Source organism: Hippocampus guttulatus, chromosome 1, assembly GCF_054856545.1.
Source record: "Hippocampus guttulatus isolate MCC_2025c chromosome 1, RoL_Hgut_1.0, whole genome shotgun sequence".
NCBI lineage: Eukaryota > Metazoa > Chordata > Actinopteri > Syngnathiformes > Syngnathidae > Hippocampus > Hippocampus guttulatus.
Genome location: NC_141261.1, coordinates 14,283,095 through 14,296,683, shown reverse-complemented (window position 1 = coordinate 14,296,683; position 13,589 = coordinate 14,283,095). Strand labels below are relative to the sequence as shown.

Here is a 13,589-nt window from a genome sequence, read left to right as displayed (position 1 = left end):
TGGCGTGAAGCGGCACGGTTTACCAAAGTGCTGGAAGGCCTTGACGTACCCGTGGACTCCAGACGTTTGATGTCGCGTGACGTGCAGAGGTAGTAACGGCGCAGGTACAGGAAGAGGAACAGCAGCGGAGCGACGGAGACCAGGAGGAGAGGGATGATGGAGGCGGCCACGGCCAAAACGCCCACGTTCTGCAAAAAAAGCTGCGACAGCCCAGTTTCTTCAGCGACCCGCTACCAAAGTATTCGTGAGCTCAGCCTAAGCCAGTGATTCCCAACCACTGTGCCGCTCGGATTGTCAGGTGCGCCGCAGGAAATGATCCTGGGTCTGAAAATGATAACATTTGACTTCGATGCCGATCTATTGATGTCGGACAGATGCGACAGGCAGAACAACTTGAATGCCCTTCCACTAGATGGCAGCAAGCACGATCCACTTGCGTATCCGCGTTGCCCTTCATAAAAGCGAATAATAGCTTTGCGGCCAACTTGACAGGCCCACTTTGCACACATTTCACATTTGTGAGCAACTGATGCACACGTTGTTTTACATCATAGAATAATATAAACGGGTTGTCGTTATTTCAACATACAGTTGTACCTTGACGTAGGAATTGAACCAATATTTCTTATTCGGTATTTGAAATAAAGAAAAATGGCACTTTACAGTGGACCGGGCCAGCCAGCGTCCAAAAAAATGTATACTTGATGCCCATTACGAATGCATCAGAAAAAAAGCAACCCTTTTTTTACACCCCCCCTATATTTTCAAAAAATAAGTGTTTTTCGACGCAGAACCAAATTAAAAATATTCACCAAAATCAATCTGCAGGTGCGGAATTGTGAGTATGCAGGAGTCCATTCTACTGTCAAATTGAAATACAAAAGCATAACAAAATGAAAAATTTACAAATAAGTTGGATTTGAAAAGTGCGGTTATGCCACAACACAGACACACACGCACAATAAAGTAGTGTGTTGTGTGCCTGCAGAAGGGGGCGTGGCCCAAAGAGTGGGCCCATGTGAATTTGAAACACAAGCCACAAATGTCTGCGCCATGCTCCTTGTGCGTGTTTCCATTTTGTATTTGTGCATTGAAATGTCTGAAATTGCAGAGCAAAGTACGCCTTTCCTTTTCTTCATTTCACAAAAGTGGCGGCAAATCTGAATCTCACTTATGATTCACATTTTGGCCTCCGAGCAAAAAAAAAATTGGGCAAGGAACGCCCATTATATCGAAAACTCGTTAACTGGGACACTCACAAGCCGAGGTACCACTGTATTTTGTTTTATTTTTATTTTTTTAATTTGAGTTCAGCGGTGTCCCGTGAGCGTTCTAAAATGTCAAATCTATGCCTTGGCTCAAGACAGGTTGGGAAACACTGGTCTACCCCCGATGACTCCTCACTTGATAGAAGTCCACAAAGATGAGTGGTAACAGGGAGTCCATCTGGTTGATATCTTTGGAAAAGCGGTTGAGAATTCTTCCTAGCATGCGGGGGAAACAGGCAAACTTTTGGATCAGCTCAGAGCTGAAATAATGCCATAATCATCCCGAGTGACGCCCCCCCGTCTGGAATGACATGAGCTGTCAACAGGCTACGTGTGATTCGATGCACCTCGAAAGATGACGTTCCCGACAATTCAGACAAGGCGTCGAGGTTTCACCTATGGGGTTGAGGTCAAAGAAGAGGACTGGGGTGCGCAGGACGGCGTTGAACATGCGGTTGTGCAGCGTCTGAGTGGATCGCACCAGCCCGTGAAAGATCACTAAGCTCCTGGCGTAGCCCAAGATCACGACGGCTGCTGTCAAACCTGAAGGACACCGAAATTACTCATAGCATGATCATGATATGATTTCATATCTGAAAAATTTCTGAAGAAAATGAGAAAATATGAATTTTGGGACAAACCAGAATAAACACCCAAATAAAATGGGAGACTGCTGTCTTGGAGTGAGCCAGTCTCGTTGGCGTTTTTCTCAACCGTCACCGCCGTGGTGGTGTTGTTGTTGAGCTCATCTTTGGCCCTGTCCGGAACAAGATCAACACAAGGGATCATATTAGATGCAGTTGTGTGATTGCGTGGAGACGACAGGCCGCTGACTCACCAGACCACCAGCCACCAATCCTGCAGAATATACGCAACCTGGCAAGAATCACAAAGACCCGCAAGGTGTTCGGAGCATTAGCTAGGCAAACTGTGGATGTCACAATCCGTTGTGAATTCTGGACGTGCACCTGGCACTACAACTGCCCACATAGTTTTATTTATTTCAACAATTTTTTTCCCCAAATGTATTTCCAAAAAACAAACAAACTATATGGGTCATTTTCAAATAATTTGATCAATAATGATTAAAAAAAAAAATACATTCATAACATTAAAAAAACACAAAAAGGGCAAATGTCTCCCATGCCGAAATAGACATGTTTGAAATCCAATTTTCAATAAGTTGTTCATCATGATAATTTTAGGTTATAGTCGGGCTAAGATGTATTTGCGTTAGTCTGAACCACGGGTGTCAAACTCAATTTTGTCGCGGGTCACATTTTAGTTACCGTTTCCCTTGGAGGGTCCTTATGGCTGAAACCACATAAAGAAGTCAAGAATAACAGTTGATTCAACTCTTGTTTAAGGTACTCTCAGAAGGGCTTTGGTAACAAGAACATGCTGACAATATCTCTTTTATTTATGACATATGAGAAATAAAAATTTTGGTCGACATTTTAGAAAGCATCATGGAAGTTGACATGCTTGATCTGCTTTTGCGGGCCGCATAAAATGATGTGGCGAGCCAGATCTGGCCCCCGGGCCTAGAGTTTGACACCGGTGAACTAAACGGAAAAGGTATGTTACGCAATAAGAGAAAAATGCTGTGATCTCTCTTTGTCTGTCCCCCTCCCTCCCTCCCTCCAAAAATGGAATGAACATCTTCAGAAAACAAGGAAGTTGTAACTGACCTCAGCGGTGACACTGAGCAGCAGAATGGCCAATAAGGTCAGAGGGTGCAAGTGGGCGGTAAAATACTTGACATAAATGTCCCTGCTGACATTTCCTTCGGCACGAGACTCCTCCTCAGCAGCGTGCGCACTCTCAACCTGTAAAACAAGTTGAATTCCAGATTTGCAAAGTAAACAAGACGTCTCAAAAAAATAGAAAAAAAAATCTGCAAATAGGCGACGATGCAGAGGTTGTAAAATGAGCAAATTCTGCTGCTTACGGGAAGCAGGTCAGGGCCGTTGCACTCTGGCGGCAGGAGGGTGCCGTGCGAGTAGACTGAGCTGTTGGAGTGATTGGTCCTCTTGCTACAGATGGACTCCTTGTCGCAGTTGGCTGCCAGATAGGGATGGTCCTGCTCCTCTTGACTTTGTAGCAGGAAGCCCACATCAAGGCCAGAGCTCTGCAACTCCCTGTAGGTTCCCTGGGCCACGACGCGACCCTTGAAGGAAGTCACAAATAAGCAAAAACGGTCAGGAGCAAACAAAAACTCGCAGCAGACTGATAAACAGCGGACCACTGCAAACTTTGCGTTCGGCACCCCCCTTTCCTTTAAAAAATGAATGTTATGTTTTTTGTTTTATCCACCCCTCTCCCCCATTTATCGTGGAAAACGCACATTGAATGTTTATCAGCGTTTTGGGGGGGGTTTCAAAACATCTATTTTTTTTGTCTTTTCCCAATTCTTTTCAGCGGATGTCTGCGTGCAGGTCGGCCCAGTTCTTTCGCCCCGCGAAGAGCGGGGCTACGCCCTATTTTGTTTTCAGTACATTTGAATTCATTGCATCACTGTTTAAGTACACATTTTTATTTGACTTAGTTTAAGCACAGAATAAATGTTTAAACTAGCGGTCTTAAATGTTATTTTTATCCCATACAGTACTTTTTTTTTCTTTTCAAGTAATACCGTACATTTTCAACATACAGTCAATTTGAATTTAACTTTGAGGTACAATATGTTTGCATATAATATTTTAAAAAGTTAAAAAAAAATTAAGCATTATTTTGATTTAACTACTAAGTGCAATATATTTTAATTAAATCAAGATTTCGTTTAATTTCAGCAGTCCATGTGTGACTTGAGCATTTTTACCGCTCTGGCCATGCTGGGGCAACAGAAAGTATGAGCAGGTACAGTAGTACCCCCCCCCCCCCCCCCCCCGCAAGCATTGCGCTTGCACAAAAATGAGAATACGCAGGCGATTGCGCTCCACTGCAGTTATGCCGCCCTCAACGAAATTGGAACCCGTAATGTCTTTACTTTTGCTTGACGACGATACTGCTCCAAAATCACCAGCTCAACTTTCCATGGAAATTCAGCATTCATTTTGCATCCCGACTCGTGAGGGTCAAATTTGCGGCACCAACCTCCTTGACCACCACAATCCGATCGACCGAGCACAGATTCTGAAGTTGGTGAGTAACCAGGATCCGACACTTGTTCTTCAGCAGGCCGCAGATGCACCTAATTGATCAAAAAACAGTCACACTTTGGGACGAGGACAGAGCTGGATAAGACGACATTCAAACATGCTCCTCCCTCTTCATGGAATAACTTACAAAAGGGCATTACTCGGAGAGATTTCAAGTCCAATTGTAAAGGAACACTGAACAAATGCTATTGGACAAAGTGGCCGTTTCTAAGTTTGGCACAGATTTGTTGATGAATTATTTTGTCCTAATAAAAGGTTGTGCTTTTGTATCGACATTGTGTAGAATGTGCAGATTGTGTACGACTGTTGTTTGGTTTTAGTGTCGAGGAAAATTTAACAGTTAACAGTGTTAACTTGGATCACACATCGTGCTATCTGCAAGTGTTGCTGTGCAAGTTTGGTCCTCTGCAAGGTTTCTCCATCAATTGTAGCTGAAAAAAATCTCATCGTTGTACCAAAACTTTGTTTGTCTTGGTTTCCCTGGACAAGACCTTAGTCATGAATTTTGTGGTAACTACGTCTCTGGTTGCCTCTTGGCCAGTTCAGACTTGGAAAAGAGAGTTTTAATGTAAATGAGTTTTTTTTTTTAAATCTGCTTAAAATTAGGACATCATCATGAATAAAAACATTTGAACAGGAGCAACAAAGGTCTTTGAAAGACACATTCAAATGAAGCTTTTCAAGGACAGCGGTTACTACAGTGGACATCTGAGCAGGGTAGCAGGTTATAGGGTGCATGAAAGGGTTAAGGAGAGAAAAGAACGGCCTACACCATCTGTGTCAAATATACAGCCCGCGGGCCGGAACCGCCCCGTAAGGAGGTTCAATCAGGCCCGCAGGATAATTTAAAAGTGAAAAAGAAATGCATAAAAATTCGTGATGTGGTATGATGATTGTTTCAACCCTATCATGCAATTTTTTGTCGTGCGATGCGGATAGAAAAAGGACAGCTTTTTTTAATTTCATGATTTGTCACAATATGGTTTATTAAGTTAAGTTATTAAAGACAGACGAAATTCAGTGTGCCAAGATATTTTCTTTGCCTCAAGAGCCTGTGATTAATATAGATGATGAATGACATTTAAATGTTACGGAACTTTACAATTTAACATATTTTTTTGTTGTTAAATCTGTATTTTTAAAGGGTTTTTTTTTTGTCAAATCTGCAACAAAAAAAAAACTGATCGAAAATACCATTACTAATATAGATTAATAAATTAGTAACAGATTAGTAATAAAGGGAGAAAGCAATTACCGTACCTTACTTATTTCAGTTTTACCACTGAAAACTAACTTTACACACTTAGTGAATCATCTGTAAACTATTGTTATGGTTGTTTATGTCTTGTGACCTGTTGTAACTGTCATATGCTTGTGCAGGAGGTTTTTTTGCCTAACTCAAACTATTCTCAAAATGAGGATAGTTCGAGCGTGGTTTTTTTTTCTCCCCCTCTCCCTCCCTTGTGGTTTCTTTCTGACTTCCGGGTTGAGTGAACGCTGGCGCGTTTGGCTGCCGCTGCTCAACCCGTATTGTGTTTTATTGTTTTTGTTATTGTAAAGTGTCCTTGGGTTTCTTGAAAGGCGCTTATAAATAAAATGCATTATTATTATTATTATAAAAGACACAATGAATATTTTAATAAGGTGCAATTCATTGAGTATCCGCTAGGGGACATTGTTTTGATCAGAGAAGAAGAGAACAGCAGCCTCAGTCCGTCACTGAGACAGACCCATGACAGCAGACGCTATCAATAGCACTCTCACATTTACACATTTAACAGCACTCTCCTTAGTTTGTAAGGTGTAGGCACTTAGATTTTATATGCACGTGTACATGGTTTAAAACTTACTTTCTTTATCAATCTCGTTTAATCTTAAAGTGCATTACTATATTTTTCAAGACGCATTACTTGTTAAAGTTTGTACAATCAGTGGGATCAGTTGCAATGCAAATATGTGAATGATAAAAGTAAATTGCACATTTGTCGAAGGAAATGTAAGGTGCATGTTAGGTGAAATGTAATGTTGAAATTTAATGAACGTATCATTTTGTATAAGATACGTTCATTAAATTTCAACATTTTCCTAATGTTCTTGTGCTTCTTTATACCAAAACAAAGGAAAGACATAATGTTTTGGTTATTTATAGCAAAGTATGTTATCATTTTAATGGTCCGCCCCACTTGACATCTACCGAGGCCGTATGCGGCCCACCATGTGAAATGAGTTTGACACCCCTGGCCTACACAGTAGCCAGCCGCTCGATTGCAGTAACCCTTTTGCACCTTCGCAAGATCCCGGATTTCCTTAAATTGTCCTCAGATTCTGGCGTGACACAAAATGTACACTGACGCAGCGACTGACAACTCACGCTTCAAAGAGATACTTCCCCACTTCGACATCCACAGCACTCAGAGGATCATCTAAAAGGTAGATATCCGCTTCCTCGTAGACCGCTCTGAGAATGCATTTACACACACACACACACGATCATTCTCGCCCAGCATTTTTCAGAAAGCAAACGCACGAAGGCAACATTTTCCCACCTGGCGAGGTTGATGCGAGCTTTCTGCCCCCCGCTGAGGGTGCCTCCCTTGTCCCCGATGAGGGTCAGGTCTCCATTGGGGAGGAGCTCCAGGTCCTGCACTCCAACACAATCAACACAACACAAGCTGCAGCGTAAGACGATGTGACGTTTCAAACAAACAAAGGTAAACAAAACTTATTCAAATGGGATAACCCCGCCCCCAAGCTAGTCCTTATTGACACAAATATTAGATTGATTGTTCACAAACAAAATGTTTGACAATTAAAGAATTTAGGCGTGACGGTAAATTACCTCCAATTTTTTTTTTTTTTTACACCAATGAAGTTTGTTGACGGCTCTAATTACAGATGAGGTCGGGTTTATTTAATTCCATTCAAGCCTTTTAAAATGGAACCAAACCGAACTGAATTAACTTTAGCAGTAAAAAAAAAAAAAAAAAGGGGTCAAGACACTCGTTATGCTGCTTTTACAATGAAAGGGGGAATTTGCAATTTCCAAAATAATCACTTTTTGTCACATGTGGTAAAATTGTCTGTCTGACCTGACAGCAGTCATAGTTTAAATTAAAAAAAAAATTAAATCATCCCAGTCCATTTCCAATACCAACCCACCTTTTTTAGAGCGCAGGCCTTCAGTACACGCTGATACTTTTGGGGATCCAGCCCTCTCCCAAACAAGATGTTACTGCGGATGGTCCCTGGGAACACCCAGGGCTGCTGCGATACGTAGTTGAGTTGACCTCTGACCGCCATCGTTCCGGCGTCGTGAGACAGCTCGCCCAGGATGGCGCTCAGCAGGGACGACTGGCGGAAAGGGGGGTCGTTACAGGTGATGAATGAAGACGGAGCCGCTGGGTTCACTCAAACTTTTAACAACAAATGCCACCTCAAAAAATACATGGCAATTTAAGCGCCACCATAATGGTACTTCGATCAATCCATCCATTTTCCGATTTGCTTTAGCCTCACAAGGGTCGCGCGGGGGTGCTGGAGCCTATCCCAGCCGTCTTCGGGCAGTAGGCGGGGGGACACCCTGAACCGCTTGCCAGCCAATCGCAGGGCACGCAGAGACAAACAACCATCCGCCCTCACGCTCACATCAGAATCAGAATCAGAATCAGAATCATCTTTATTGGCCAAGTATGTAGAACACACAAGGAATTTGTCTCCGGTATAACATCAAGGGACAATTTTGGGTGTTCAATCAGCCTTCCATGCATGTTTTTGGAATGTGGGAGTACCCGGAGAAAACCCACGCAGGTCTGTGGAGAACATGCAAACTCCACACTGGTTTGTCCTGAAATGCTCCGCGTTTTGTTGTGAGATGGAATTTGTTTTCATGCATCGATCGCGAACAACGTCGCAATATACAACAGCCCCACTAGAGGGAGCCAGAGTAGCACACTTTGAGGTTGACTGAAGAAGCTCTGCTGTCATCTCACCTTCCCGGCCCCCACGGGTCCGATTACAGCCACCAGTTGATGTGACTCCACTGTGAGAGAGATGTTCTGCAGAGACGGTGAATCCAGAAGCTGAAAAGAAAAAGACACAGCCGTGATTTAAAAATGTGCCTGCATTCATCATGGGTGGGACGAGTATAACGTACTGTACATCTTCAATTATTCTTTTTTTTTTTAAACAACAATTGTGAGCACAACTTTGAATTCAATTGTTTTTTTTTCTCTACCACACAGGCTCAAAAGAATGCATGGAAATGACTAAAGCGCTTGGCTGATTTGTGATTCGATGCGGGTCTTGGAGTTACAGTATCATGTGACGTGAATCTGCAGTTTTCACTTACACCTCTTGTACAGAATGATTAGGTCTGAAGGGGGGGGGGGGGCTATCGGTGCCTATGTTATGAGAATGCCCTTGATAAACTCAAGAATGAGTAACAACACTCTTATTTATGCCAACAGGAAGGCCCAAGGAATTCAGTCAACATCTAAAACGGAGAATTGCAGATTGGAACATACAAATTGGGCAAGTTGTCTTTCTGTAGTGGCCTTTCCAAAGCCCGAACCTCAACCCTCTAGAACATTTGTGTTGCATGTTTTCAAGGTCCTGTTCAGGAAATCAAAAAGGTTTTGAATGAACGGAATCAATTCATGCCAAGAGGAGTGGTCAAACGCGGGACATGCTTGCCGGTGGCTACAAAAATTTAAAGCAAAATGAAAGTTGCGAACAGGACAGGACAAGTGTTGATACGTGTATATATTTGAAAAAAGATCGATTAACTCGATTAATGATTAGTTGTCGATTAATCGCTGCGCCTCGAATAATATCACAGTAGCTTACTGAGAAGCCGAGGAGTCTTACTGCCCCCGAGTGGTCAAGCCACGCACATCAGAAGGAGAGGCGCAATGTCCATTGAGGCAAAAATTGCGGTTGTCAATTTTTGGACATTTTATTTGATTCGGCCATGCCTGGATGTTTTGAGGAAGGTCCTCTTTTCTCACTGGTACCCCCTGTTGTGTTTGGCATCACTAAAAAGGCTGGGAAAAGGCATTGTGGAGCTCATCCTTGAAAACTCAAGGATTTGAAGTCTCCTGGTAAAATGCCTTCACGCATGATGGCAGTTCAACTTCTAGATTTGAGCGCACTCGTGTATTTATTTGTCCAGAGTAATATTCATGAATTTCAAATTGTTGGGGGTTCGGCCATCAAGAGGGCGCACTGTCCACAGAGTCGAATGGTCACCTTATCCCAGTAGCACGTCAACCTCGTCACCTCGATGGTGTTTGGGTTCTTTTCCTCCAGCGTCATCTTTCTTCTGTTCATTTCATCCAGCAGGAGAAAATTCTAGCGGGGTTGCATGAACAAGAATGAGCAGAAATTTCCCTTTGCGCGCGCTAAAATAACAAGTTTGTCAGCATATGTAAAATACACCAACGGCTCTTCTTATACCTTTTACATCACATGAAAAAAAAATACTTGAACACAAACAGCACTAAAAGAGTAACTGCAACAAAATTGCTCTTAAAAATTAAATACAATGGCCTTGGAGTTAACAAAATGCATTGTACTGGATTCAAAATGAAATTTAATCCAACATAACTGCCCATATTTTCTCCGCTTTTTTTTTCTCATTATCAGGCATAGTCGACATCAGGCCGTGCCCTTTGCGTCCAACGGGAGCTATCGAGCGATCACGAGGGGAGTGTCGGTAGCGCTCATGAATATTAATTCAATCACTTCCTGTCCTCCCAATTTTATGCGAGTAGTATCATATACTGTCCCTACCTATCAATGGTAGTGAATGAGTTAAAAAAAAAAAAAGTAGACTCCCACGGATCATCCATTGTGAGGAGACAGACTTTCCGGTGAGTCTCACTGGTTGACGGGGCGTTTGCTAACTCGGCGGAAGGAGCAAAGTATGGAAAGGCATTTCGGGCCATTGATAAAAACATGAAGTCGGAGTAGAGTTCCAACATGGCCGATATTGGCAATATCGGCGACTCCATCCCGAGCAGATTCCGTTCAGCGTAAGTCATCAGAGTCAAGAATGTTTGCGAGGAAAGTTCAGAAATGCGTTACCTTGATCCTGCGGACACTGACGATGGTCTCGGAGAGTTTTTCGACGGCCAGCGGGAAGAACAGCGTGACGGTGATCTTGATGGTTCCGTACAGGGACACGGTGACGAACACTCGGCTGGCGCTGACGTTGTTGCCCAGCACGGCGTACAACGCGAATGTGACAAACACCACAATCTTACTGCTGGCGAAGAACGTCGCCATGTTGAGTCCTCGCAGGTAGGAGCTCTTCATGATCTGGTCGATTTCCTTTCTGAAGAGACAAGAACAAACACAGCCGTTGAAACGATATCAGTCGGATGAAGCAAGTGGTGCCATTCCGCGGTAAGGTTTATTTGTTTAGCTTACATTCATTCACTTAGACTCCCCATGATGGGACCATCTGATTGAAAATATATCTTTTTTTTTCTTATTGATTTCATTGGGACAGTGCATATTAATCAACACAGGAAATAAAAAGTGTAAATGCGCTGCCAGACTTAAGATAAGAGAACCTTTATTTGTCCCACACTGGGGAAATTTGCAGTCTACAGCAGCAAAATTGTGTGTGTGTGGGGGGGGGGGGGGTATAAAGTGTTTCGTTGCACAAAAATAAATGTTTCAGAAACATTTACAACAGAAAGAAAAAAGAAAAAAAAATAACTTAGCATAAATGCTAATTTTCTCAGATGAAGACCCGGAGAAAGAAATGAATTGAGGACATTGTGTTTTCATTTTAGTCACTGCAAAGTTATTGCCAAATAACCATGCAAATATGCCCCCTAGTTGTCAGCAGCTTCGTTCCACTTGATCCACTCTGATGAGGGATGCCGTTGGCTCCCCTCGCAACTCTTGCACATGGCAAACTAATAAAGCTTTGAATGGGCGCGCTGGGCATTCGGTACGTTTTGGACGAAAAATCAAACGTGACCGTGTTGCGTTTCGGGGCAGGAACGCGTCAACGGTGAACATTTTGTGCCAAGAGTTGAAGTCCAAGGCGCAATCCACGACAGGGGGGGGGGGGGGGGGGCGGGGGGAAGAAATAACTCCGCCGTGTCGGAGCTCGCATCCGTCATTGATCAAGGGCAGGAATTTAAAATCAAGATCAGTTGAAACCTTTTCCAAATCCCCGCTCAAGTCTGAACATTGGCTTACGAAGGCGCGCCGCCAGAACAATAGGAGTACAAAGCACACAGCCGAGAAGATTAGGACCGGCTAACACGGTAAAATTCACATGCATAATCTGATGTAATCCGTTCATGCATCAAAGCAGTTGAGATGCCGACCATCGGACAAATTATTGATTTATTTTTGGTCACGTTCATGAATCTGGCAAAAAAACGTCGTCGAAGCTCTCCAACACTCAAAGTACAGTGATCCTTCGCTATTTCGCGGTTCGTTTATCGCGGCTTCGGTGCATTGCGGATTTTTTTCAAACATTCATAAAAATGCCAAAATCACTGTCTAAGTGTTGTTTACTATGCGAGCTAGTGTGTGCGCACTCTGCTCAAGCATGGAAGGTCCACGTGAGGCACGTGTGTGTGCGTGCACGCATGGGCGCAGGTGAGTGTTTGTGTGTTGCTGAGAGAGAGAGAGAGAGAGAGAGAGAGAGAGAGAGAAGAACAAAAGCAGGTCTCTCCATCCTTAATTGTCTAAACAACCTTATTGACTAATCCTAAACACGTCTGCTGCATGCAGAGGGTTGCTGGTGTGTGTGTGTGTGTGTGTTAGTGCGCTCTGCTCAAGCGCAAAGGCCCACGTGGGGGAATTAAAAAAAAGATATATATATATATATATATACAGTATATATATGTGTTAATTGTTCGCTACTTCGCGGATTTTCGTTGATCGCGGGTGGTTTTGGTCCCCATTAACCGTGATAAACGAGGGATTACTGTACTCAAGTGAATTCATTTCACTTCAAACAAGAAATCATCAGCAACATCAAACCCAAATAAAAGGCGATCCGGTACATCTCCCGAATCAACGGGGTGCGATTCAATTCCGGGATGCACCCCCCGCGATCATTGCGAGGATGAAGCGGATCGGAAAATGGATATGGGTGTCGCTTGTGTTTCTCCCGCTCCAACTGGCAACAAACAATCAGTCGGTAAAAGAACTCGGGTTCACTGCTCCCACCAACATGATCCAAAAGTCTTCTTGCTTTGACTGAGATGACACCAACAGACCTTGTGACACGTGTCACAACATCCACTCAGCTTTTTAAACCTGCTACTGTGAAACACGGACAAGGTAAGACGTGCACGGCGGCTGATAAGAGGACTTGCGTTCAAGGTCTCGCTGGTGAACTCGGCTTGGGATCGAAACCAGCGTCCTCGAGATAAGGATTACGCTAAGTACTTGTTCAACCTTGAATGGAGTTCAACTTTGGAGTATATCTTGCAGTCCAACCCCAAACGCATCAAATTTTTGTCATTTGTTTTGAGTTCGCGTCAGTGGTAGTCAATTACTTTTCCGCTACAGTGGTATCGATGCGCCAACCGCTTCCAAATATTCCGAAGAGCTCCCTTTGGGTTACCTTCTGGACTCTGTGACGAGAGCTGAGAAGGGGATTTCCCAAGCGTACATCTTGATGATTCGGATGCCAGACACCACTTCGTTCATGATGCGGATCCGGCTGTCGGCTCGGACCGCTGATTTGGTCCTGCGCGAATAAATAAATAAATACGTACATTTTAAAAAGCATTTATGGGAGGAGACATTTTGCAGTAATTTTGGGAAGTGAGTAAACAACAAGCATTTGAACACAAATGGTGGAGCAACACAAGTAGAGAGATCATTTAAGAATACTCTTAGGCATATATTTGTGAAAATTACAAACATTATGGCAGCTTCCAGTGTCAGTTGTGTGTGCTTGTCATTTCTTTCTGTATTATACTGCCCCAGACACACACACACGCACGGGGATCAGCAGCACAATTGGAATAAAGTACAAATTTTGACAAAAATGTTACATGATATGAATTCGATTGAAATAGGTTATGTTCTGATACACACACTCAGTATAATATCATAGAGTGTTTTTTTAAATATTCATTCATCAAATTCACATTTAATAACCAAAAAAATGACCCTCCTC

At 43.2% G+C, this 13,589-nt stretch overlaps 1 protein-coding gene across 2 annotated transcripts in view; it reads right to left on the bottom strand.

The window, feature by feature from the left end:
• LOC147210514 (ATP-binding cassette sub-family C member 4-like) overlaps window positions 1-13,589 on the bottom strand; it is a 36,329-nt gene that overhangs the window by 6,742 nt on the left and 15,998 nt on the right. For both annotated transcript variants that reach the window (XM_086111813.1, XM_086111822.1), the window contains 15 exons: window positions 13,029-13,154; window positions 10,514-10,763; window positions 9,677-9,778; window positions 8,419-8,508; window positions 7,589-7,780; window positions 6,976-7,070; window positions 6,801-6,887; window positions 4,365-4,461; window positions 3,220-3,438; window positions 2,960-3,097; window positions 2,107-2,144; window positions 1,910-2,025; window positions 1,665-1,811; window positions 1,405-1,484; window positions 50-200 (listed from right to left, as the gene is read on the bottom strand). In XM_086111813.1, the coding sequence (XP_085967939.1) occupies window positions 50-200; window positions 1,405-1,484; window positions 1,665-1,811; window positions 1,910-2,025; window positions 2,107-2,144; window positions 2,960-3,097; window positions 3,220-3,438; window positions 4,365-4,461; window positions 6,801-6,887; window positions 6,976-7,070; window positions 7,589-7,780; window positions 8,419-8,508; window positions 9,677-9,778; window positions 10,514-10,763; window positions 13,029-13,154 (1,928 nt within the window). The remainder of the gene's footprint in view (window positions 1-49; window positions 201-1,404; window positions 1,485-1,664; window positions 1,812-1,909; window positions 2,026-2,106; window positions 2,145-2,959; window positions 3,098-3,219; window positions 3,439-4,364; window positions 4,462-6,800; window positions 6,888-6,975; window positions 7,071-7,588; window positions 7,781-8,418; window positions 8,509-9,676; window positions 9,779-10,513; window positions 10,764-13,028; window positions 13,155-13,589) is intronic.